Source organism: Cricetulus griseus, chromosome 2 (genome assembly GCF_003668045.3).
Source record: "Cricetulus griseus strain 17A/GY chromosome 2, alternate assembly CriGri-PICRH-1.0, whole genome shotgun sequence".
NCBI classification, from domain to species: Eukaryota; Metazoa; Chordata; class Mammalia; order Rodentia; family Cricetidae; genus Cricetulus; species Cricetulus griseus.
In genome coordinates, this window is record NC_048595.1 from 202,711,692 (window position 1) to 202,738,321 (window position 26,630).

The 26,630-nt window shown below is 45.7% G+C and overlaps 2 protein-coding genes across 5 annotated transcripts in view; both read right to left on the minus strand.

The window, feature by feature from the left end:
- Positions 1-7,117, minus strand: part of Kdm3b (lysine demethylase 3B) — a 63,433-nt gene extending 56,316 nt beyond the window's left edge. For both annotated transcript variants that reach the window (XM_027400735.2, XM_027400734.2), the window contains exon 1: positions 6,882-7,117. In XM_027400735.2, coding sequence (XP_027256536.1) covers positions 6,882-7,070 — 189 coding nt within the window. In that variant the 5' untranslated portion in view covers positions 7,071-7,117. The remainder of the gene's footprint in view (positions 1-6,881) is intronic.
- A 3,455-nt stretch (positions 7,118-10,572) lies between these two features.
- Positions 10,573-24,792, minus strand: Fam53c (family with sequence similarity 53 member C). 3 transcript variants are annotated; one of them, XM_027400732.2, is made up of 5 exons: positions 24,679-24,792; positions 21,119-21,347; positions 20,711-20,768; positions 14,923-15,707; positions 10,573-13,425 (listed from the first exon to the last, which is right to left on the minus strand). In XM_027400732.2, the coding sequence occupies exons 2-5, from the start codon at positions 21,194-21,196 to the stop codon at positions 13,168-13,170; spliced, it is 1,179 nt and encodes a 392-aa protein (XP_027256533.1). In that variant the 5' UTR covers positions 21,197-21,347; positions 24,679-24,792; the 3' UTR covers positions 10,573-13,167. The 3 variants fall into 3 exon arrangements, with proteins under 3 accessions (XP_027256533.1, XP_027256532.1, XP_027256534.1); XM_027400731.2 differs by lacking the exon at positions 24,679-24,792 and adding an exon at positions 24,227-24,366; XM_027400733.2 differs by lacking the exons at positions 20,711-20,768; positions 24,679-24,792 and adding an exon at positions 24,227-24,366.
- Positions 24,793-26,630: the final 1,838 nt, after the last annotated feature.

Sequence of the window (26,630 nt, forward strand, 5' to 3'; positions counted from 1 at the left end):
TGATCTACACAGAATTTCAGCCAGTCAAGGCTACATATTGAGACCCCCTCTCAAAAATAAAATAAATAAACCCTGTAATCCCAACAATCAGGAGGAAGTAAGTAGGTCATTCAGGGTTCACCTGGGCTACCTTAATAAGGGTGTGGGAATAGAGGACCACAAAGTGAGGGCTGCTTGCTATAAATATCTCTGGGCCACACCCAATTTTCCTTGTCTAATTCTTCACAATGCAAAAATCCTTACCTTGAGCAGATGAGAGGATTTTCATCTCTATAGGTATAGGTATATCCTCCACTGTAAATTAATAACCTTGCATATGGATTTTCAAATCAGTCTCTAGAGAATTTGGTTAGTGAGTCAGTCCCCTAGAGCCCCATTACCTAGGAAGTCACTAAAAATATGGTGCTTACCCTCTTGTAAAACTAAGAGGCCATACCACTTGAGTAACTTCTAAACAATCAGGGAGGTTTTACCCATCTGGAGAATAAGAATAAAAGACACTTTAGCGGTGGGCACGATGGGTTTTGGAGGGATTAAAAATCACCAACCTATCAAAGGCAGTGGAAAATTGAGGAGTAACAGGTGTTAAGTGTCCCTCAGGCCTTAAGGCAGGAAAGCCTACAGGCACACACCCACCACAGCTGTTGTTAAAAACACCAACAGAAAATGTTTCTTAACTCCTATTCTGGGACTCTTTGTAAAGGAGAGACTAATTCAACCAGAACAAGCTAGCAGAACACACAAGTGCTTACAAGCTCTTGGCAGATGAGGAGTTAGTGATGCGGATCCCTGGTAAACAAATGGGCAATTAAGAGGAAAGATCCAGCTTGGAGTGCTAGCACACACCTACAACACCAGGCCAAGCCAGCCTGGTTACAAAGTTCCAGACCAGCCAAGGACACATAGCACTGCTCCACTTTAAACACAAAGCAAAACCTAGCTAAGCTAGGCAGGATGGTGCATGCACTGGGGAGGCAGAGGCAGATCAGCCAAGACTACATAGTGAGACCTGGTCTCAAAAAACAAACAAAATTATAACAACAAAACCCCAAATGCAAAACAAGGAAATCTCATAGTAGGTAGTGAATGAAGGCTGTACAGGGTGATGTGAGTGGGCCTGTTGTACGACTTTGAAACAATGGGTTGCAAAGACAGGCCTTTAAACGTGTCAGGCAGCAGAGCACACCTGGTATTTGAGTGCTTGGAAAGCTAAGGCAAGGGATTCTCAAATTCCAGGCTATCCTGAGTTACACAACGACATCCTTATTAGTTAGTTTAATTTTGTTTATGCTGCCCCATAACACACTATATAGCTCAAACTGACCTTGAATTCTCCCTCCTCAGGTCTCTGCTAGGAGTAAAGCCATTCACCACTACCCCTGGCAAAATAATTTCCTTCCTTCCTTCCTTCCTTCCTTCCTTCCTTCCTTCCTTCCTTCCTTCCTTCCTTTCTTTCTAATGAACAGAAGCCAAGAGTGGTGGTGCTTTCTTTGAAGCCCAGAACTCAGAGGCATGTGGATCTCTGTGGAGTCTAGGCCAGCTTGGTCTACACATCAAGTTCCTGGTCTACATACTGAGTTGCATATTGAGACCCTGTCCCGTCCCGTCCTGTCCCTCAAAGAAGTAGAAGCCAAGTCGTAGTAGCCCACGCCTTTAATCCCAGAACTCCAGAGACAGAGGCAAGTGGATGGATCTCTGTGAGTTTAAGGTCTACAAAGCAAGTTCCAGGACAGCCAGGATTCACAGAGAAACCCTGTCTCAAAAAAACCAAACCAAACCAAAAAAACAAAAATAAAAAAGTGAGACAGCCTGTCCCAGAACTTGGCAGATAGAGGCTGGAAGAATGGGAGCTCAAGGGTAGCCTGGACTACAATAAAAACACTGTCCCCAAAATAAAGGAGGCTAGAGGTTAAGAGTGCTCTTTCAAAGGGCCGGTTCTGGCACCCACACGGTGTGGCTAAAACAAATGCCTCTAACTCTAGTTCCAGGGAATCTGATGCCCTCTTCTGGCCTTTCCTAGTACCCATACCCACTTATCCTGTATACTTCACAATTGAAATAATATAAATGGATGGATGGACTGATGGACGGATGGATGGGGTTTTAGATTGGTTGGTAGTACGATTTCCTTCAAGCTCCAAGCACTTAAAACCAGGTCTAGAGTTCTAGAACTCTGAGTGAGAGGTGTTTCTGGTGTGTGGTTTTGCTTTTTTGAGATAGGGTATTACTCTGTAGCCTAGGATGGCCTTAAACTTATTTTGATCCCCCTGCTTTAGCCTCCCAAACACTAGGATTACAAACATGAGCTAGCACATCCAGTATAGCAAAACAACTCATGGACTAAGTCAAAAGAAAAACACCTAGGTGGCGGTGGTACATGCTTTAATCCCAGCACTTAGGAGGCAAAGGCAGGTAGATTTCTGAATTTAAGATCGGCCTGATCTACAAAATGAGTTCCAGGACAGCCAAGGCTACCCAGAGAAACCCTGTCTTAAAAAACACCAAAAACAAACAAGAAAAGAGTATATGATTACAATAAACTAGAGAGGTACTACTCCGAGTTAATAACTAGCTGGGCAGTGGTGATGATGCTGGGACCAGAGGCAGTCAGGGCTCTGTGAGTTAGAGAACAGTCTGATCTACAAAGTCAGTTCCAGGTCAGCCAAAGCTGAACACAGACAAATCCTGTCTTGAAAAAAAAGTTAGCCGGTGGCGGTGGCACACGCCTTTAATCCCAGCACTCGGGAGGCAGAGGCAGGCGGATCTCTGTGACTTTGAGACCAGCCTGGTCTACAAGAGCAAGTTCCAGGACAGCCCCCAAAGCCACAGAGAAACCCTGTCTTGAAAAAACAAAAACAAACAAACAAACGAACAAACAACCACACCTCATTTCTCAAGTGAGCAAAGGATGCATAAATAGGAAGGAAGAGGAGGAAATACATCCAGAAAAAGACCAGTAGTCATGAAAATATTAGATACTATTCCTCACCTCCTAGACTGGCAACAGTAAAATATTAATAACACCATTTGACAATAAAGATGAAGGAAAACAAGAACTATACCACTGCTTGTGAGAGTATGAGACATTCTAATGAGCAGAAAATAACCATGGATTACTTAGTGAAATTAAAGTATACATACTCAACAACTCACTTTTTTTGTTTGTTTTGTTTTGTTTTTTCGAGACAGGGTTTCTCTGGGTAGCTTTGGAGCCTATCCTGGCACTCGCTCTGGAGACCAGGTTGGCCTCGAACTCACAGAGATCCGCCTGCCTCTGCCTCTGGAGTGCTAGGATTAAAGGTGTGCACCACCAACGCCCAGCTAACAACTCACTCTACTCTTGAATGCCTAAAACACACAAATGAAACCTGGATCACAAAACACAATTGTACTAAGGGCAGATTAGTATATTTAGTGCCCCTAAAAAAAATTTAAATAAAATGGATGTTCACCAAGAGAAAAAAATAAATTACTAAGTCACAGCACACTCATTTTATAAAATATGAAGGGATTATAAGCAATGATGAAGATTTTCGAGTGTTGCTCAGTGGTACAGTACCTACCTAGTATGGGTAAAGCCCCTGGGAGAATTGAGGAGAATTGGGAAGTGTTTACAATATAGGTAGCTATTGATGTTCACAGTATACATAACCTAGGGCTGGAGAGATGTTTTACTGGTTAGGTCCACTGGCTGTACTTACAGAAGACCAAGGCTCTGCTCACAGTACCCATATGGTGGCTCACAGCTGCCTATAACTCCAGTTCCAGAGGATCAAACACCCTCTTCTGACTTTCTCAAGTACCAGGCATGCACATGGTGCATATGCATATATGCAGGCAAAGACACTCATACACAGAAAATAAAATAAGTTGTTTTTTTAAAAGAGTTGGTAGCAGATATTGTGTAGTAAGATAGCATTTGCTTATTTTTTTTTTAAAAAAGCAATCCTTTGTAGAGATTTTTACAGGTGTGCACCTACCACCATGCCCAGTTTCTGCAGTGAGGGAATTGAACCCGGGGCCTCGTGCTTGCTAGGCAAACAACACTATTGACTGTGCTCTAACCCTATCCTTTTCATAGTTTTTGTATGAAAAAAAAAAAAGCATATTCTTCCTTGCTAGGTTGGAGCTGGCAGGGTCAAGCTTTGTTTGACACTTTATACCAAGGGAAATCCATGGTATTTTTGCCTGTGTATCTATATATGTAATGGTCTCAAAGACTCTGGAACTTACATGAACGAATAATGATTTAGAAACTCAAAGTACAAAACTAATTAAGAAATAAGAGAAATGCAAAATCCAGTAATCTTGCAACATATTTAAAAAATAAATTAAAAAACCCACAAACGACCTATTTTGGACAACAAAGCCACTATTCCAGTAGAAGCAGAGCGGGGAAGTTTGTATCTGGCTAAAACAAAAAAGCAAACAAAAAATAAACAATAGTTGCTTGTCAAAGAGAAGTTTGATGGTGAAGCCACCTACTCTTAAGACCATCATCAACAAATTTCCCAAGGAATAGAGTATTGGTTTTCATTTTTTTCTCCACACCACACCTTAAGTCAGCATATGGAATTGGTAATAAACTCAAAAAAGATTCATTAAATGTATCACCAGTATACTCATGTATTTCTGGGTCAAAAAGTAATTAGAAAGAAGGTATTAATGGAGCCTAAAATTGAGAAATGTGTTTTCAATCACTTAAGAAACTCATTCATCCAACCCTTAATTACTCATCCTTAACAGGGGGCGCCCTGCTATGCATTACTCAAAACCAAGCATGCCTGAGAACTTCTTAAACATAACTGAAAGAAAATCTGCCCAATCACGGGCCAGTTGCTGGCAAACTCCACCCTTGAGTACAGGAAAAACACTTTTGATTGGAAGACAGTTGTGTTTACTACAGTGTGTGGTACAAATTGGAAAGGTCCACATGCCTGGAGTCCAAAGACATTTTCGTCAATGAGAAAGGAAAACAAAACGGCAAATTCAGATTCCTCACTACTCACAGTCTTTAACAGAACTTCAATGTAACAGCAATTCTAGAACAGTTCTGTAAGAAGGTTAAACAAACAAAAAAACCCCTAAATGGCCCAGAGTTTTGTTGTGACTTTTCTTATATATGTCCCTGGATAAAAATACAAAACAAGCACAAATATATTCACCAAACCCAAAGTTATCTTTGCTTCTATATTCACAATGCATCATACAAGACCTCAACACAGTTATAAGAACATCTTGCTTTTTTATAAGAATCACTGCAAGTTATTAGTTGGTTGGAAAACCCAATTCCACTGGCCAAGTGGTAAAATTAAGTATTTAGCCCTAGTAGGTGTCTAGCATTCAATGTACTTCAAAAACCTCTGCCCTCCCAGAGACCAATATACAACAGAGCGAATGGGTAGCCATTTCAGGTGCAGAGCTCATTAGTTCAATTTATTTGATAGAGGAAACGTGGGGAAAAACTATTCAAAGAACTGGGAAGTAACCTGTAACAACAATGCCTCGGGTCAGAATATGCGCATATAGGTGGATCTCAAGAATGCTTTGCCTGGGGCTGGGGAGGGACCTCGAACCGACCCAAGCCCATCTTCCATAGGAAGGGCAGGAATTTTGGGTCAAATTCCCATCTTATTCACCATCCCGACCCCTTATTGTCGTGGTATCTTTTTACAAATTCACTCCACCCCAACACCCCCCGACACACAAACACACACAAAGGTTGCTTGCTTATCAGATAGAAAGACAGCCCAACACTTTATCACTAGGATAAAGCAAAACCAGCAGCAGACAGCTACATTAATCCTAAATCTTATAAAATATGTTCCTGTTTATGAAGTGAATAAAATGTCTGCAGAATCAAGTTAATCAGGAATATTCACTTTCTGTTTACTGACCAATAGACCATTTTCAAATACCCCTCCCGCCATTTTTCATAGCTTTATCTCACCAAAGAAGCAAGGGCCACTATCAGAATGAGGAACTAAAGAGGCTTGACAAAACTCAAGGGTAGCATTTTGCCGCCACATTAGCAAAAATAAAAGCTCACGGTCTCGAATGCTACTTCGTATGGAACAACTTTCACCATAAAATATACCGAGGCAAACGGCCAAACCCTAATACAAAGTTTCAAAGCAAAACCTCTCTCAAGGTTAGGGGAGTAACCGCGTTAGAAGAAAAAAATCACCAGTCAGCAGCCTTATTCGGCTACTAGCACAGATCTCAAACTTATCGAAAAGCTAAAACAGCAGCTCCTGTCACCCAGAAGCGCCAAAAGAAGGGCGTTCGAAACCAGACCACAGAACTGGCCTTTCTGGGGACCGCCAGGCCGAACCCTGCTCAAACAAGGAGGAAGTAAGTGCCAGATTAAAAAAAAAAAAAAAAGCCCCGAGCAGCTCCAACTGCAGCCTCTGAGCCTCCCGCAACTACCCACATTCCGGCCGCACTCGGGGCTCCGGGAGGAAGGGAACCCGGTGCGAGTCCCCCGAGACGGCTTGGGGACTCCAGGACCGCGTCTTCTACCCGAATTTTGCGGGACCCGGGAACCCAGGGTTCGAAAGCTTGCTCGGAGGGCGTGGGGGGGGGTGCGCTGAGCAGGGTCGCCCAGGAGGCGGGGCCTGCCTGCTACAAGCAGCGGCAGCGGCGCCTCGCACCCCGGCCGCCCCCCAGGAGAAACTGGGGCGCGCACCCCGACGCGGAAGCCACGCCGGCCAGAGCCCGAGTGCCCAGGCGCCGAGGTGCCGGCGGGGGGCGCTCAGGAGAGTCGGGGGCGCGGAACTGGGTCACCCCCGCCTCGCCACCCCCCTCACAAAGGCCCCCGGGGAGGCCGCCCACAGGCCCCGCAGCCCCGGCCTCGCGTGCCCGCCTCGGCCGCCACTCACCGCTAGGTCCTGGGGCACCGCCCCGCTCATGGCCCGCACCGTGCCGGCTCGCCAGGCCCGAGTGCGCAGCGCAGGCCCAGGATCTCCGCTCACCGCTGCAGCCGCCGTGGGGGCCGAAGCCGAAGCCGCAGGGTCCGAGAACAGAAGCAACAGCCGCTTGCCCACCGGGGAGGCCGCAGCGTCCGCCATCGCCAGGGCCGGCCGGACCCGCGCTCCCGCCCGCCGCCTCCCACCACCTCCGCCAAGCGCCCGATCCACCCGCAAGGCCTCCCTCCGCACCACCCGCGGCCGCCGCTCCCCCCCACCCCCAACAGCCACCACCAACCACCGGCGCCGTGCAGCGCCCCCCGTGGCCGGGAGCGGAGGCACAGCCAGGGCCGCGCACAGCGCCCCCAGCGCTCCGGAGCCAGGCAGCGGCTGTCAGCCCCTCGGAGCGCTCCGCCCCAACCTCCCTGGGGCCTGCAGTGCCCCCTGCGGCCGGGAGGGGAATTGCACATTCGACTAGGGGGCGGAGAGATGGGCGGGTCTTTCATCTCCCCCACCCCAGTAGCACCATCCCTAGTCCCAGTCTTACTCCAGTTCAGGTGGTCACGTGTTCAGCTTATGCTTAGTCTCCTCAGACAACACCAAAGACTTTTTAAGAAGGTGGGGAGATGAGGCAAGGTACCTAAAAGATGGGTATTTTGAGCTAACCCCAATAACCCATTGATATCCTATCCTAAAACGAGTTACTCTCCTGTTTTCTGTTAGTAAATATCTGCCCCATTAACCATTGGTCACTACCTTCCTTCTCATTGGCCCATCAGTTGTTCAGTACTTGATACGTTCCTATCCCATTGGCCAATGCATAACCCTCCATTGGGTGTGACTATGATTTCCATTGGCTGAAGACGAATGTGCCTTTAACATCTTGGTGGTGTGCGTTGATCCCACAGTGCTTTTTTCCTTTTCTAATGGGTCAATGTTATTGTTTTTGAAGATTTAGCCAGGTGCGGCGGTGGCACTTGCTCTTAACTCCAACATTCTGGAGGCAGAGGCAGGCAGATCTCTGAAAGTTGGAGTCCATAGTTGATGTAGTGAGAACCTGTCTTAAAAAAACAAAAACAAACACACACACACACACCAAACAAAAAACCCATTTTAGTATTTTGTGTGTGTGTGTGTGTGTGTGTGTGTGTGTGTGTGTGTGTAACGCGCATGCGCGTGCACCACTCTGCAGGCCACAAGAAGGTGCTAGATTACAAAACTGTTGTCATGTGGATGTTGGAAATTGAACCCAAGTCTTTTGCAAGACCAAGCAACAGCAAGTGTTCTTAACCAGAGAGCCATCTCTCTATCCCCAGTCTGCCAATGTTAGGTTACTCAACTTATAGGGAAATGGGAGAAACCACCTAATTTTGTGGCATTTCATTTACCATGGAAGTAATAGGGTTGAAGACAAAAGTACAGTAGTATTAGAACTATTTCAGGAATGAGATACTCCAATCTCAGTTAGAAAAGGAAGGTTGATACCAGAGGGAGACTTTGGCTAGACTAATTGACAATATGCAATGTTAGACTACCTTGTTTCTAACAATCTCTTGAACACACAGACTAAGTCTATACAAGAGACACGGCCTAGTCATAAACCGTGATGGTTGTTCTAAAAGTGGCTAGTTCTTCCATCATCTGTCCAGAGCATCTGTGACTACCTAGTTATTTCCTTTTCCATAACCTTGTCTATACCTTTGACCTACTTTTTTTTTTTTTAAGCAAATACTGGGATGGGAGATACCAATTTTATAAATTATAAAATATCTAGGGAAATCTTTTTAGTACCACCCTCTGGAGCACCATGGAAACAAAAATTTCCTCCCTGTTCCTTCCAACCTTTCTTGTTTGTTTTTTAAGGGTCTCATTATGTGTCCCAGGCTGACCTGGAGTTTACTATGTAAACCAGTCTGCTTCTGGGGTAAAGGCATGACCCAATCCCTTATTCCTTGCAACTTCTCTCTTCCATAGCAAACCTGAGGCCAGGGTTGAGCCCTTCGAGCACATGGCTCATACATTATTCATAAAAGGAAAATGGGTAAATCCATATAGGACCTATCTGCCTTGCATCTTTTCTACCAAGATTGATGACTGAAGGTTTTCCTCTCATATGGAGCCTTAATCACTACCCCAGTAGTTAAGGCTGGATTTTCACATCACAGCACTAGTGATAACTATATTTAAGCTCAGGGATGGGATGGGCAAAGGATAAATTCATCCAACAAATAAAACAGGTACTTTTTCATATGCCAACAAATTTCCAAAGTGTTGAGGCCACAACACTGAATAAAACAATCCCCCACCCTCATAGAATTTACACTTCTTTCCTGTAAGAGACATCAGCAATGAAAGTGACTAACACATTTGACTGCACAGAAAACTAACAGAAAACAGAACCATAGAGTTGGAGGTATAGCTGAATGAGAGAATATTCATCTAGCATATACAAGACCCTTGTTTTTTTTGTCCTCAGCACTACACACACACACACACACACACACACACACACACACACACACACCAAAATAAAATGAAAAACATTTAAAAACAAAATAAATAAAACTAAAAATTAAAAATAATGAGGGACAATGTCATTTAAGAGTAGCTGTAGAGAGAGAAAAAGCAGTAACAGAGATTTAACCACATGTGTCTGCCTTATCCATCTCCAAAACCCCTCCTCCTTTATTTCCAGGACAGGTGGCGACTCCCACTCTCTACCAGTCCTGCCCTGTACACGTCACTGGTATTCCCAGATGAGTACCATAAATTTGAAGTAGAAAAGCAGACATAAGGTGAGCACCTTGACTCTCCGTACAGCCTGATAAAGGCTGAACTTCATGGGCAGAAGCCCTTGATTGGCTAAAGTAGCCGTATTTCATCAATACACATTAGAAAATTAACATAAGGGTGTACTAAAAAAGCCAAGCCTTGGGGCTGGAAAGATGGCTCAGAGGTTAAGAGCATCGACTGCTTTTCCAGAGGTCCTGAGTTCTCAGCAACCACATAGTGGCTGACAACCATCCCTTATGAGATCTTGTGCCCTCTTCTGGTGTGCAGATATACATGGAAGTGGAATGTTGTATACATAATAAATAAATCTAAAAAAGAAAAAAAGCCAAGGCTTAGGGAACATGTCCTTTTCTAGGACAAAAGAGCTTTGGTATTAGGATAATTTTGCAAACAAGATTTTTTTAAGATGGAGAAGTTACCCAGGTCTTTGGAATATGAGTTCTAATGACTAAAACTCCATCTCTCCAGATACAGCATGTGAAATTCTTATGAAGGGATTCCTTTCTGTCTTCTACCACCCAAAGCCTATGAGTCAGCCTAGTCAAGTGTCTAACTTATACCATCAAGCATCTCTCAGGGAACTGGAATGTATCAGTACTTGATTTTAACCAACTGGAAATGAAAGTGATGGCAGACAACACATGTAAGTACCAGGAAACTGGGAGCAAGCTGTAATAACAGACCCAGGCAACAAGGTCTGATCACAGAAGGGTCGAGGAACCAGATACAGCCCTTTGGGATGGCCTACCCATGCCTTAAAGAGATTGGGAAGTTAGCCTTCTCACTGTTTCTTCTTTCACTGTGTGTGTGTGTGTGTGTGTGTGTGTGTGTGTGTGTGCACTAAGTGAAAAAGACACTATAGTACACAAGGTTGCTTGGGAAAATGGATTATTCTAATAAAACTTTATTTTTTTCAAACACAGCCACAGAGGCAGAACCTCATGTTTTAACACACACAGACTTATGGAAGTTTTTAATATAAAACAAAGTTTACGAAAAATTTTTTTCCACTTTTTGTTTCTGTAATCCCATTAGCACAGGGACTTTGGCAGCAGGTGGGAATGAAGGGCAGCTAGGGCTGCCATTGGGCAGTCACTGGGCACAGGAAGAGAGCATCAGCCTGGGAGTGGCTTCACTCACACACGCAGTAATACTCACCTACCGGCCAGCCACACCACACACGCAGCAGATGCAGACGTCTACACAGCATCAGCCACAAGCCCCGGAGGTGTGCTCCACTCTGGGAAAGCCCAAATGTGAAAACCCAGATAACGAAACCAGCTAAAGTAGAGGGAGGTTGCTTGCTTTACAAAAGAAGCAATCATAGACTGCTTTTAAATGGCCAGCAGTCCAAATGCATTAAAAAATAGCGTTTGGTTTACACAGAACTGTTGGAACAGATCTATTGTGTAAGCAAAATGATTCACGTCTTGAAAAGGCTTGTTCCAGGGCCAGAGGCATTTAAACTGGGAAGCAAGATGATAGTTCTGCCTAGTTTAACATTCCAGACTTAAAGGAATGGAATTAAAATATGACAACTGTAGGCCTCGCTCCCTAAGGGTGGGAAAGCCAGGATGGAGGCAGAACCACTGCCTTTACTTAAACTTAGGGCCTTGCAAAGACCCCATTGGCACTGCCAGTGACCTATTGGAGGCTGACACTGCCATCTGCAGCAGAGAGCCCAGGGATGAGGATGCCCCAGGTGGAAAAGAAGCTGGCACCAGGGAAATTATGGACCAGAGAGGGAGAACCAGGGAAGGATGAATCAAGGATAGGTAACTCCTGGGCTCAGTTTCCCTGGATTCTCAAGAGAGCCTCTCTTAGGCCCTTAGAGACTGGTAGCCCAGTGGTAATATGTGGTAACTAGCCAGGAGATAGGGAGGAGCCTTGGAAAATAGAACCTCTGAGGGCCACAGGCTCAAGAAGACATGGCTACCTCCCCTGAAGACACCCTGGAAACTGAACAGAAAAAATGCCCTTATTATAATAAACTGGAAGGGCAGGTCCAATTTCTGTTATACAGGGTGTTCTAAACAAAGCCTCATAGACTGCAATAGTGGCAGCTTCTAAACGCACGGCACTGGTGCCAACCCACCCAAGGTACCTGCAATCTTTAAGTCCATTACTGTAGCATTGGGACCTGCTGCACTGGCTGAAGTTGTGGGCAAAACAAAAAAGGAAATTCAATCCAACAACAAACAACTCCCAGATGCTTCTCATAGCCTTTGCTTTACACATCCCCAGCCAATCCCTCAGTGAGCCCCAGCCTCTCTGTGGTCTCTCAGGGCCAATTAGAGGCAAATAAACATTTCCTGGCAAGAGTGGAAGACAAGCAAACTATTAAATGCTGAACGCCCTTCCTCTTTCTCACAGATCAGAAAGAGACTGGGCCTAGATCTTGCAAGAATAAGTTTCCCTACAGCCAGCTTCAAAAAGGCAGTGCTGGGGTGGGCTCAAGGACTTCTGGGGACTAAATGTCACTGCTCCTGCTACAGGTCTGCCTCAACATATTCTGGAGATCAACTTTGTCTCTGAATTGAAAGATGAAAGGGTCCCTTGGTGAAGAAGTGAGACCCCCCCTCAGCTCTGGCTCAGCCGCCCATGTTTGCACCGACTCAGAGAACGAGAGGCAGGCTGTGTACAGCTCAGAAAATCTGATCAACACAATGAATGTGACTTTCCTACAAGCCCTCAAAACTAGATTTATCTAGTGGGAGAGGATGGGACTGAGGAAAAGACCATTAGCTGAGGTCACCATACTTAGACCCCAAAACAGAGCCATCTGCAGAGCAAGTAATGCTATGACCTTAAAAGCCTGGCTCCAGAGCTATTAAGACCAAAAACAAACAAACAAAAACAAAAACAAACAAAAAAAAAGCCCCCTCTACTCTTGACACCTTGAACAAGCCCAACATCATATTCAAAAAAAAAAAAAAAAAAAAAATCAAGGTTCTGGGGGCATCCTGATGCTCTGCTGTTAAAGGAGCAACTGCCTTCCTTCCCTAAGGCTACACAAACACACCTTTCCTCAAGTATACGCCCATGCACACACACACTCACACAATTTCTCCAAGGAGGCTGACTGAACGCCCCCACCCTGGCCAAATTCTAAGACACAAGTGCCCTTTGAAGCAAAGGGGCTAGTGAAATTCCCCGAGCTGGGGTCAGCAGACCCCTTCCTTCCCTGCCCATTGCTCTCTCAGTGGCAGGGATACTCACACTCAGGGCCGCCATGGGGAGGGTCTGCTCTGGGGCTGTCCCTCCCGCCACCAGCTCTGTTTATCTTGTCCCGGCCAGTCTCTTGGCATGGTCGAGCTTGCTGGAGCGAGAAGACTTCGGCTGCCCTGAGTCGGAGCCCTCCACTCACCCCCTTTCCCAGGCTGGGCCCTCAGCCTTGGGGCCTTCACACGTGTTAGTAGCCATTAGACAGTCAGTCTGTGTGGCCCCAGGAAGCAGCCTCTCAGTTTTAGTTTTCCTCAATCAGATTCAGGTCCAGGTCCCCAAAGTCCTGCTGGCACAGTGTCCGCTTGTTTAGTGCCTGCCGTCCCCACCGCACAGCCCCCTCTTCTTCCTCTTCACTTTCACTTAGCACGTGGGATGAACCCTCAATAGGACTGCAGGAAGCAGAGAGAGGTGGGGGGCTACAGGCCATGAACCATGGTGGAGAGATGCTGCTACCTTCTCGAGCTGTTTCTTGGAGACAGAGACCTCCTGAGTATGGTTTCTGTCAAACAACAAAGACAAATTTTAATTTCCCAAAGTAACCTAAAATTTAAAAAAATTTCCATTGATTATTTTATGTATTTTGGGTGTTTTACACAGAACAATGCCTGCAGAGGCCATTAGAGGGCATCAAATCCCCAGAAACTAGAATTACACTATGTGGGTGCTAACAATCAATTTCAGGTCCTCTGAAATAGCAGCTATGCTCTTAACCACTGAGCCATCTCCTGGCCCTCCAAAAATAAATTTTAAAGTGTCCCTCTCAATTACACTTGAAGGCAGAAATTCTAGGCTTTAGAGTGAGGTTCCAAACCATAAAATTTGGAACATTTAGTATACATGTACATTCTCTGAGGAAAGAACCACAGTTCCCACTTTTAATCCTAGCACTCGGGAGGCAGAGGCAGGCAGATCTCTGAGAGTTCAAGTCCAGGCTGGTCTACATAGTGGGTTCTAGACTACAATAATGAGATCCTGTCTTAAAAAAACTAAACCAAACCTATAACAAAGCATAGAAGCCTGGGGGCTGAGGATTAACAGTGGCAGAGCACGTGCATAGCATGTCTAAGGACACAGGCTCACTCATAAGCACCACAAAAGAGAATGGAATCTATGAGGATGATTGAGCGTGATGGTATCTAAAGGCTCAGAGCTCAGAAGGCTGAAGCCAACCTAGGATAAATAGAAAGACCTTATCTTTTTGTTTTTGGAGACAGGGTTTCTCCGTATAGCTTTGGAGCCTGTCCTGGAACTTGCTCTGTAAATCAGGCTGGCCTTGAATACACAGAAATCCAACTCCCTCTGTCTCCCTAGTGCTGGGATTAAAAGTGTGCACTACCACTGCCCTTCGAAAGACCTTATCTTAAAAAACAAATAAAAACTATTTATAAGCTCCATGCAGTCAACAATACCATCTGCTTATTTGGCCACTCTCTGTTCTGCCAGTGTCTAAGCAGAATCAAGGACATGGATTTTGCCATGAATGCTTCCTTGAATGGCTGGGTGACTAAAGGAACAAATTCTCAGAGACCTGTGACCAAGTGATCGAGAAAGAAAAATATGGAAAAAGTAGACAAGCTGCTCTCAGGCTAGGACTTTAGTAAAGTGCTTGTTAAGCTTGTTTAAGCCTCCAAAGTATCACATGAGGCAGTGAAGTGCAGGGGGTAGAACTAACCCAGAACACAAGAGTAGGCATTGGTGACAGGACTTTTGTGGCTTAAGAGTCCTCTGAGAGAACTGCCTCTGGTAGAACAATTAGGAATCCCTGTCTAAAGGTTTAATGTCTCAGTCTAGTTTCTTTGAACACCAAGGACTAATCTGACAGGACAGGAGACTTTAAAGGTTAAAACTCAAATAGTTCCAGGCAAGACAGAATGGTCCTCCTAGAATAAACTCTAGAGAGAAGAGTTTCCAGATATACCTACAAGGAAGGTGGTGCTAGGAGATGTTTCAACAGTCTTTCCACTCTGTCCATGCTCTTCTGGTCTACCAGTCTCACCTGATTCATCTTGTCAAAGTCCAAGGAAGGCCGTAGGCGCCGGGAGTCCTCTTCATGACGCCGCTTGACCCCAGTTTTGCGGGCATCCAGGTCACAAGGCTGCGAGCGGCTTCGGGGAAGATTTCGGAGACCTCGAGGTCTCCAGGGCAGCTCGGGGGAAGATGCAGGGGAACTCCGGGCAGAGGGCAGGAAGCGGCTTGCCTGTGGGCCCAGGCTGGGTGACAGGGAGAAGCGGCGCTGGGGTGGGCAGGGTGACAGGGACTCAGCATCACTCTCCCAAGAACCATTCTGAGGGGAGGTGGCGCAGGTTTGAGAGGAATCTTGGGCCAGGGCCAGGCTGAAGAAAGGAGGGCTGTAGGGTCTGTGGGCTGGGGCACATTGAGAAGAGGCACTGGGAGCTTGGAGGAACCTGAGGCTGGAGACCCGCTTCGGGGGGCTCTGGTGAGGCACCTGCGGCCCACCCCCTCCAGCACTGCCCCGGTGCTTGATGGGAGTCCACAGCTTGGAGGGGGCGGGCCGCCACACTGGCTGCCAACGAGACAGGTCCACAGGCACCGAGAGTGAGCGGCAGTGCCTCTTGGATGGAGGAGCAGGGGGCACAGGAAGCTTCTCTGGGTCTGGGGGTTCAGGTCTTAGTACTTGGGGGAGGGGCTGCTCCTGCGGGGACGTTCCCCGACTGGGTGGTCTGAGGTGCAGGCTTAGGCCTGAGGGATGGTAGCTGAAGTTGAGGCTGTCCTGGAACTCAGCACAGGAACAGTGGGGCAGGCCCCTCCAGGAAGCACCTTCTGAAAGGCATTCATAATAAAAAGTATTAACAATAGCGAACATATGATAAGAGCTTATGCATCACGTAATGCAGTCAATACTTGGTGTGGCTTCACAAAAATCTTCATGGAGGTACCATGATTATCCCTTTTTTAGATGACTGCAGCCTAATTGGCTCCAAAGCATGTAGCTATCAAATGAACAAAATAGGATTCAACCTTTACTATGCTACCTTCGTCCTAAGAACATCCTCGAATAAAGAACATTTACACAGTCTGCCACTTCTCTAAGGTGAAACCGTGAAGAGAAACCTGTATGTCTCTGTGTATGACCTACTCACCCCCAATATTCTAGACCAATCATATCTACAACCCAGCTCTCCCTGCTCCCAGCCTGCCTTCTGAAAATCAGGCCTATGTTCGCCTTCCCTGGTCTTTTCCTCTTACATGTCACCAGGACCAAGGAGGGCAGTGCTGTCTAGTGGAAGTAATCAAGCAACTGCTTTTACTGCTAGAGAAGGCAAGGAAGATGTTGGTGGTCGATGGTAGAACATGTGCTAGAAAAACTCTAAGATTCTGTATTATTTTTGTTCTTTTATGTCTGTGCGTATACTCTGGTTCCCTTCCCCCTTAGACCTTCAGTATAAATTTTTGGAAAAAAAAAAATTTTTTTTTTTTTTTTTGAGTCTAGCTCTCACTATATAGCCCTGGTTAGCCTGAAACTTGCTATGAAGACCAGGCTGACTACAAACACACAGTGATCACCTACCTCTGCCTCCTAAGTGCTGGGATTAAAGGTATATACCACCATGCCAGGCTCTGGGCCTTTTAATGTCAAGTAGATTGGAGGAACAAGTGGGTATAGTAGCTCAGACCTATAATCCCAGAATTCTGGAGAAGCAGGAAATGAGTTCATGTAATTATTTGATAATCACATGTTGAATTTGAGGCAAACCTGGGCTACATAAATAACATAAAAGCAAACTTCCTATGTCTGACAAAGATAAGGGAAACAGGCTAAAAGGAATGATCCTTACTCACTACATTCCAACCAAAACTGTAACTTTTGGAGAGTGGGAGAGTGAGTGAGTGTGTGTGTGTGAGAGAGTGTGTGAGCGTGTGTGCGTGTTATGTGTGTATGGGTGTGTGTGTGCATGTGTTCGTGTGTGTATGTGTGTACATGTTCATGTGGGTATGGGCAAGAGCCCACATACGTTGACCTCAGAGGTCAACATCTGGTCTTGCTCAATGGCTCTCTACCTCATTTTACTTTTAAATTACATTTTATTTATGGGTATATGCATGTGTGTGTGCGTGTATGTGTGTGTACCAACACCACAATCATGTGTATGAAGATCAGAGGACAACTTGGGAAGTCATGTGGGTCCTATGGATGAACTCAGGTCATCCAGCACTTTATGACAACCTGTCTGCTCCCCCCCCCCCATTTTTTTATTTTTATTTTTTTGAGGTAGGGACTCTCACTGAACCGGTCACTCATCAATTTGGATAAGCTGGCTGGCCAACCTGTCTATACTTCTCTAGGCACTTGAATTAGAGACTCTGCCCACTCCAGGATTTTCTGTGAATGCTGGAGACCCTGACAAATCCAAACACTCATAACGCAAGCACTTGACCATTTTTCCAGCCCCCATCCCCCAACAGTGTCTTTTTTTGAGACAGGGTCTCATGTAATCCGGCCTCAACCTTGCTATATAACCAATGCTGACCATGAACACCTTTTATCTTACTGCCTCTACCTTCCCACATAAGATAGATTTGGGGGAAATAGCTCACTACAGGACAATGGGCCTATTCCAAGTTTTCTCAGTAATTCTTTAGAAAGGGCACAAATAAAAGTATTTAAATCAGACTTGATGACAGCAAGTATTTGGTCAACAGTTCTTCACCTTACTAACTTTCCTAAGGCAGGATCATGGATCCTTATGACATAATACCTGGCTTTCAACAAGTGCTTAAGAGAAAGAGAATGAATGCAACTGCTTCTGCCAACTCACCTCCCTTTCTGGGTATCCCAGAAAAGGAGACATGTGCAGTCTTTACATGGGTCAGACAGCTTCTGTCTGTCTTTTTATGCTCATACTCATAGGTCCTGAGATTAATTCATACTATAGGAATTTACATTGCAGATGCTTTTTCACATATCAAAAATAACCTAGGGACAAAGTTATTCACGACAGTTCTGGGTAGGGTATAGAAAACTAGTCTGGAGAGGTGGCTAGTAGGTGAGAACACTTGCTCTGTAAGCATGAGAACCAGAGTTTAGATCCTAGCACGAATAGCCAGGCATTCCCACCTAAGTCTGTAGGATGGAGACAGGAAGTTCTCTGAGGCTTGCTAGCTGCCAGCCTACCTCTAGGTTCAATGAAAGACTGTGTCAAAGTAGTGAAGCAGAAGGATAGAACAGAACATCTGACATCCTCCTTGGGCTTTAGTGCAATAGTATCCATACATACACATGTGCATATATAATACATGCACACACACCCCAAAATTAGAAGACTGCAAACTGCCCAAATCTCCATCAGCAGGGATTAGGTAAACTACTACAGATCCATGCAGTGTAGGAATGTACAATTACATTAAACAGGAAAACGCTCAGCACAGACAGGGAAAGGCACTCAGCTGCACTAAGCTATAATGAAACACAGACTAGCAGAAAAAAATACTGCGGATAGACTTATATTTGCTTCTACTTGTATATAGATATCCAGGTGCTAGTGAGATGGCTCAGAGAATAAAGGTGTTTGCTGCCACGCCTGATGACCTGAGTTCATCCCTGAGATCTACACAGTAGAAGCAAAGAACCAATCAACCCCCACAGGCCATGGTACACATACCCACACCCCTCCATAAGTATTATTTTAAAAAACTAGAAATTATGAGTTAAGTCTGGTAGCATAGACCTGTAATCCCAGAGGCTGAGGCAGGAGGTTACAAAGCCAAAGTCAGTCTGTGACATTTAGAAAACATGATAAAAAAGCAAGCTGGGCATGGTGGCACACACCTGTAATCCCAGCACTCAGAAAGTGGGGGCAGAGGATCAAGAACCAACATCAGCCTCAACTACAGAGCAAGTTCAAGACAAAATAAGAGAGTTGAAGATGCAGTCCTGCTGTGGAATAACCCTTCTGTACACTATAAAGATGTGTTGCTCTCATTGTTAATAAAGAGATGGCTAGCCAATAGCTAGGCAGGAAGAAGTTAGGCAGGAGAGCCAAACTGAGAGGACACTGGGAAGAAGGGCAGAGTGGAGGATTCCCCAGTGAGAGCAGAGGGATCAGGAGATGAACATGCCCTGATGAAAAAAGGTACTGCCATATGGTAGAGTGTAAATAAGAAATACGGTTAGATGTAAGATCAAGTTAGTAACAAGCCAAAGCTATCAGCCGAGTATTTACACTTAATAATAAGTCTCACTGGGCATTGGCGGTGCACACTTTTAATCCCAGCACTTGGGAGGCAGAGGCAGGTGGAGCTTTGTGAGTTCAAGGCCAGCCTGGTCTACAGAGCAAGTCCCAGGACAGGCTCCAAAGCTGCACAGAGAAACCCTGCCTTAAAAAATAAAAACAAAAACAAAAACAAACCCAAAAAGTCTCTGTGTGATTATTTGTCAGTCCTGTAACAGAGTGCTTACTTAGAATGTCTTAGTCCGAGGTTCAATCCCAAGTACTACCAGAAAAGAAAAAAAAAAATTCTAGTTGGATATGTATACAAGAAACTAGTCAACAGAGCCCAAGCAAGAAAGCTCAACAGATAAAGGTGGTTGCTGTCAAGCCTGATGACTTTACTTGGATCCTGAATCTCTAGAAGCTTCATGGTAGAAAGAGAAAACCAACTCCCGAGGCAAAGTGTCCTCACCTCCACACATGCACTTGGCATTCATGCGTGCACAGTCCCCTGCACCCCATATAAAAAAGAGAACAAGAAATTTATAGGTCAACAAGATGGTTCAAACGGTAAAGGTACTTCAGGCCAAGCCTAATGGCCTGAGTTCAGTCATCCCCAGGACCCATGTGGTGGGAGAGGTCTCATTCCTACAAGTCATTCTCTGACCTCCACATACTATAGTACACATTTGCATATATTTTATATAATAAACATAAAAAAACCCTAGTAATAGGAGCTGCCTCTCCATGTCATACATAGTTCTTAAGAGCAAAAGAAGAGCCTCACATATGCCGGCCAAATGCCCTGTTACTGAGCCACAGCTTTCAGAAGTTGCTTTTAGGAAGGAACTGGAAGCTAACTAGGAGCTAAATGGTTTGGAAACAGGAGACGATGACTTTTATCAACATAATATTTTTGCTATTTTTAAACTATGTAAATGTATTACTCATCAAAGCAATAACATTAGAAAAATTAAACTGATCTAAGCTCACACCTGTAACCCAATACTCAATAGCAAGACTTTTAAGAGTTCTAGGTCAGCCTGGGCTACAAGAGCCTGCCTCAAAAACTAAAGAGCAAACTAAACATGATTTTCCTACAAGACAGTAAAATAGAGATAAATAGCACTCTCAGAAGGTGGCCTTGACAAAAAAACAAAAAAAACAAAAAAAAACAAGCTGGTAGCCGGTGGTAATAGTGGCACCAGTGGCACGTTTTTAATCTCAACACTTGGGAAGCAGAGGCATGTGGATCTCTATATTCAAGGACACCCTGATCTACACAGAAAATTCCAGGACAGCCAGGGCTACACAGAGAACCCCTGTCTCAAGAAAAACAAAAACAAGTAAAACCAAAACAATAAAGCAAAACAAACAAGCTGGTGTGGTGGCAGGACACCTTTAATACTACCAATCTGGAGCAAGAGGCAGGAGATCTCTGTGACTTCAAGGCTAGCCTGGTCTACAAAGTGAGACCCTGTCTCAAAACAAAACAAAAAGACCACCACAAAAACCAGAGGTAGGCTAACCAGTTCTAGTCATTAAAAACTAATCAAGGAAATGTGTCGACAGAAGCACAAACAAACATACATATATAAACCACAGATTCCTTACCAGACACAAGCTGGAAAGGGTTCCCACAGTTGGATATGTCTGCATGATCAGGCAAAGGCTAAGAGAGAGATTATCCATCATTATTTGGGTTCATGACATGGACATTTCTAGAGAGACCTCATACATTATTCCTATTATTCGTGGACTATCAGGATATTAGAGATTCCTGTGTTGTTCTCTTTCTATTGTGTTCCCAAAGTTGGTGAGAAACAATCCACACCTTCAAACATTACCCAAATTTTAGTGTCCCTGACCCTTTCCTCTTGGGCTGGGTTTTGAGCCATTAGTGGGGCTTTTCCAGTACAAGCACGTTTCATACAACACAGAACAAGGGTAAAATCATAGCAACAAACAGCCTCAGGAAAAAAGGGGAAAGATCATGAAGAAGCAGAAATACTGGTCTTTTACCAGACTGATGCTGAAGCGTGTGCATTTCAGCTCATCCAGAGTCTGCTTCTGTAGCTGCTCAGTGATCAGGGTTATCATGTTTTGCCCAGGATTTGACTTGTACACTTTGGAGCAAATGATGGATGTCTTCCCTGTCGTTCTTCCAGATCTCACTCGTGAGCCGTCTTCTGCCACTGCAGCACCGTTCTAGCACCATTGGGACTTCCCTCTCCAGTCATGCCTGCTGAGTCTGCCAATTACAGAGGGGTTGGCCCCAAGTAACATTAGAGATATACCTGGTGCAGAGATAGAAAATACATGGCACACATACCACGGCATCCCTATACCAGACCTCTGGCAGACATCATTAATTGATCATAGCACACTCCTGGTAAGCCTAAAGATAGCCTCAGAAACACACTGAACTTGGCACTCTAGATACCCAGTAAAATAAACTGGAGTTGGCAAATTGAAGCCTGTTTACCATCCCTAACCTGGCTTATGCTGCTCTATTGTGTCTATTTAGACTATCAGCACCACTTAGAAAACAGCTCAAATAAGAGAGATGTCCAAATGGTTACTTCCATACTGAATTAGCGCAACATTCTCTTTATCTTACAGTGAGAAGCCAAGAAAGGAACCTTCTCCTAAACCACAAGGGCTTAGTGCAGGGAGAGGAAAAAGGCATGGCTTTCTGCTTCAGATCAGAATAGGATTTGAAGTCCTCCTATGGCCTAAATATCTGATATATCATTATTCCCCAGTAGATACTGTGGGTACTCTCTTATACAATGAGAAGGAATGGTCAGGGTGGTTCCCATTACATTTCAACTATACAGATATTAAAAACAACTCCATGACTTCATTCAGCCAAGTTTTTTTTTTTTTTTTCATGATCCCACTCAAAGACCATGGATATAATTAACCAAGATTCTTCCTTATGACTGAAGCAAACTACTTTTTATCAAAGAGCAAGCTTCAAAATCACACACATTTACTACCTGAGGGGCCGTGGCTTGCTCAGGGAGGAGGTCAACATGTTTTTCTTCTACCTTTTCCATGAATGACCAACAGAGTACAAGGAGCATTAACTAGTACCAAACAATCAACCAGCAATCCCACACACCTGGGATCCCAGCACTTGGGAGGTGAAAGCAGAAACAAGAGCTCATCAAGGCCAGCCTAGGCTGCAAACCCTGCCACCACCACTACCAAGTCTTACTTCAACTTGCTCAGACAGTTTTGGCTAACCACATAACATTCCTGCTTACCCATACACAATATTAGTCTATCACAAGAATGAGGCTATATGACATATCAAACTGTACAATACCTTACCAACTGGCCTATAAAAACAGGAGCTTACATAGGCTCTTGTTTCTTATCTTTCCTGCTCGATGCTATGCAAAGCCTTGGCATGCCCGAAGTGGTGATATCATCAAAGAAAGCAATAGGGTCTGTCTCTGGCTGGATGTCATCACCCCTCACTTGCTCACCAAGGAAGAGTGTAAGGGCTTGGCTCTTCTTCCCGTGACCTTGGGGAGAAGCCCACCCCTTACCAAAAGAAAAAAAAAGGGGGGTATCATCTCAAAGGAAGGCAACAAAGAAGAGCAAAGCACCCTAGGATGTATTTGGAGTTCTTTGGAAGAAAGGTAGAGAAGTCAATCATCACTATAGTTAACTATCATTTCCATGCATAATTATTACTACCATTCCGAACAAAGTTTCAGCTTCCTGAGAACTCCCTTCAGCTGCTTCCCCCGTGTTCTGGTGGGAGAAGCTAAAGCTTGAATCACTTCTGCTCCTATTTTCGTAACTCTGTCCTCAAAAATCAACAAGGGAACCTAAGTGGAGACTTTTACCCTAGAGACCCCAGGCTGACCAGCTATGAGGAGCAGGGAGTGAAAAGCTTCCAATCCTTTCATAAGGCATTTGGACAAACAGCAAACTCCCAGCCCTCTCTAGGAGCAGCTGAAGAGAGTGATTTTCTATTTTTCTGCATTTTAATTGTTGGGATGTGGCCACACACAGCGGTAATTGGAACAATGCAACTACCACCACGCAACTGATACTCTCAGCCTGAGTTTCCTAAAACAGGCCAGGCTGAGAGGGGGAACAGAACGGAAGCCATAAGGAATCAAACCAGGACACAAAAGAAGGCAAACCAGCTCTGCAAGGGGGCCTCCTCGTTCCCAAGCAGACATTAAAAAAAGTGTGAGAAGGCCTCTCTGGCGGCCTTCATTCCCCTTCCATTTTGTGTATCTGAAGGGTAGACAGCCCTCAACATTCACTAAACAAGTTAAAACTTCTCAGCTTAACATTGCTGGCACAATGTTAAGCATTCACTGAGCAGCAGGCCGCTCGGCCCTCCCAGCAACCCCACCAGGCCTAACTCTCAATCCAGGATCTCCCTCCTCCACCAGCCCCCTAAGATAACGTCTAGACCCCCATGCCTATTGGATGAATGTAACCCCTGACAGTTGTGTTTCAGGGATACTGAGGCTGTGCTGAAACCTGGACAACCTAAGATCTAGTCAGGCCAGAGGAAAAGAAAGTCATAAATTCCCTGGGGGCATTCCCCCCAGGTCCCAGTCCCAAACCTCTGGGAGAAACTGAAGAAAAACATAAGCCAGGCAGGGAGGTGCAGAAAAAGATAAGTGGGCATCAGACTGCTCTTCTTCCATATGGTTCTGGTGAAGATAGGGGTGACAAGTGGGGTGCACCCATCCCCCCCACCACGACGAAAAAGCAAACGGCTAGGCTCCCTCTAATCTTCAACCTCTCCCTCTGTTGCCCTGCCTGTCCCCGCGGGGTGGGGCATGGGGCATCTACTGCCCCCCCGGGGGGGGCACTCCAGGGTCTGTTCAGGGGGACTGTCGCTCTCCTCTTTCCATTCGGGTTTCCCATCTGACCGCGGGAAGCGAACTCAGGACGCAGAGGATGGGGAGGGTCCGGGACATGCACTCTGCCACCCCCTCCCCCACCGGGTCCCGTGCTCTCCCGCCGAAGCGGCCTGCGAGGCTCGGCCGCACTAGCGGCTGAACTGGGGGAGGGGAGGGAGGGAGGGAGGGAGGGACGGTCGCGGTGCCCGCCCCGAGGCCCCAGCACCACCTGCCCTCCGCTACCTACCGCGGCTCCTCCAGCTCCCAGGGCCGCGGCCGGAGCAGCTCTGAGCGCTCCGTTCGCCCCACGGTGCCCTTAAAAGGCGCTGGCACGAACCAACCGGCCCATAAGGAGAGTAAGGGGATCGCTCCTGTTCGCAGAAGCCCCCGGAACCGCCCGAAGAGGCCCGAGCCCTAAGTGGTTTCTCCCTCAATCCTTTCCGGAATAGTGCCGTCGGAAAGGAGCCTAGACCTGTGATTTGGGGACGGGATTGTTTCCTCACTAACCTATCACCCCCTCCAAAATATCGCAGCAAGTGGATGGGCCCAGTTGGAAACATATCCTCAAGCCCGTAGGGGAAGCCGTGTCGGATAAAGGTAAACAAAGCCATTGTCTACTCCTTCCATTGCTCCATCTTCCCAACTGAACTGTCTCAATTAACTCAGACCCCGAAACAGTATTAGACACAGCCTTCTCACCTGGTCTCCTGTCCTTTCCGAAACAGCCACCTTTTTGTGAACATCCCCCCCACTTCCCCCGTCAAAGGATCGATCCTCAGTGTGAAGGCTGCTGGGAAATGTAGTCCAAACGCCGATCAGGGCCTGCTCTGAGTCCCCAGAGCCACTCTTCTACCTGCGAGATCTACTGGAACCTTTATAATCCTGGGATGTATAACGGTTGTGGAGCTGTGTCCTCTTATTCTGTAATTTGTCCTCACCCAAAATACTTTGTAAAGCTGAGGCGGGCTCGAGGCTGTTCACTCCCTCCCTTCCCTATCTGCCTCACCGCCCCCCCCCAGCAGGATGAGGTAATGGGATTGTGATTATGACATCATAGGTGGTTCAGTTGCGGGGTGTGCGGAGGGGGGGGGGGACGGTGGTTATGGCTGGACCTCTTAAGACAGAGAGAGGGAGGAAGCTGACATGTGAGGAACTGATGTCGACAGTACTGTATTTCCTCTTCAGGAACTGGAAACCACCTTTTCATTAAGTCTCTACCACCACCACCATCTTTCACCTCAGGCAAAGTTTAAAGTCCTTTTACAAGAACTCAATGTTGATGAAAGTAAGGGGGGGGGAACCCATAGAGGTTCCTGGAGGTTCCTGGCTCTGCTGTAATTTGGAGTCTCAGCTGACAAAGTTTTCAATAAATGCTCTCATGCTGTGATCCCTAGTAGGGCAGAGTTTTAGATTTCCTTTTTAATTTGTTAAAGAGTGGTCATTCCAGTCACTTCACTATTACAGTAGTAGTAGCAAGTCCCTAAAAACATGTTTTCTTTAAATATTTTGCACCCTGCTTATCTGTGATAGGTAAAGAGCAGCAGACCTAGCGGTGGAGATCTTCCTCTTCGAGCTGGGGGGGTGGGGGGGACAGGACCCTTCAAGGAAGCAAACTGAAAAAGAATGAAAGTAAGAATGGAAGTGTTAATCAAAGAGTGAAGGTGGGAAATGAGGTATGGTGCCGCACATCTAAAATCCCAGCACTTGGAAGAGGCAAGCCTGGTCAACATTTCAAGTACAGAGGCCAACCATGGGTTACATAGTGAAACCTAAAACACAGGAGGGGGAGGGTAGAGATTTACTTTGCATTGTACATTTGACAAAAAGTATAGGAGACACAGTTTCCAGCAATTGCACTGTGTTACATACTTTTTACTTGTTTTTGAGACAGTTTCATGTAGCTCCTGCTGACCTCAAACTTACTATGTAGCTAAGGATGTCCTTAAATTCTGTTCTTCCTGCCTCAGGCTCCCAGATGCTAGGATTACAAGCATGAACCACCATGTCTAATTGCACTATATCCTTTTGGTTTTGGTTTTTTGAAACAGGATCTCTTTGTATAGCCTTAGCTATCCTGGAACTTGGTCTGTAAACCAGCCAGGCTGTCCTCAAACTCACAAGCAATTCACCTGCCTCTGCCTCCCAAGTAGTGAGATTAAAGGCATGCACCACCACTGCCTAGCTTGCACTATATGCTTTAAGTAAATATATTATCTTTTTCCTTCAATCACCAAATGAAAAAAAAATGAACAACAAAACTACCTGAAAGGGCATGGTGGCCGTGGCACACGCCTTTAGTCCCAGCACTAGGGAGGCAGAGGCAGGTGGATCTCTGTGAATTTGAGACCAGCCTGGTTTACAAGAGCAAGTTCCAGGACAACCTCCAAAACCACAGAGAAACCCTGTCTTTTGAGAAACGAAATGAAAAAAAAATGACCTGAAAGGTTAAATGACTGCCCAAGTAGCAGATAAAGGTGTTATCAAAATCTGAGACTCTAACATCTTGTTTCTTTTTGTTTGTTTTGTCTTTTGTTTTGGGACAGGGTCTCACACTGTGAACATCTGGCTATCCTAGAATTTACTATGTAGACCAGGCTAGCCTACAATTCACTGAGATCCTCCTGCCTCTGCCTCACCAGTGCTAAGACTAT

Bases quoted from the DNA above. Each gene is read 5' to 3' on its own strand.
- Fam53c (XM_027400732.2), bottom strand. From the start codon at position 21,196: ATGATAACCCTGATCACTGAGCAGCTACAGAAGCAGACTCTGGATGAG. The intron at 20,769-21,118 runs GTAAAAGACCAG...TCTCTCTCTTAG, and splicing joins CACGCTTCAGCATCAGTCTG to CCTTTGCCTGATCATGCAGA. The intron at 13,426-14,922 runs GTGAGACTGGTA...GTTGTTTGACAG, and splicing joins ACTTTGACAAGATGAATCAG to AAACCATACTCAGGAGGTCT.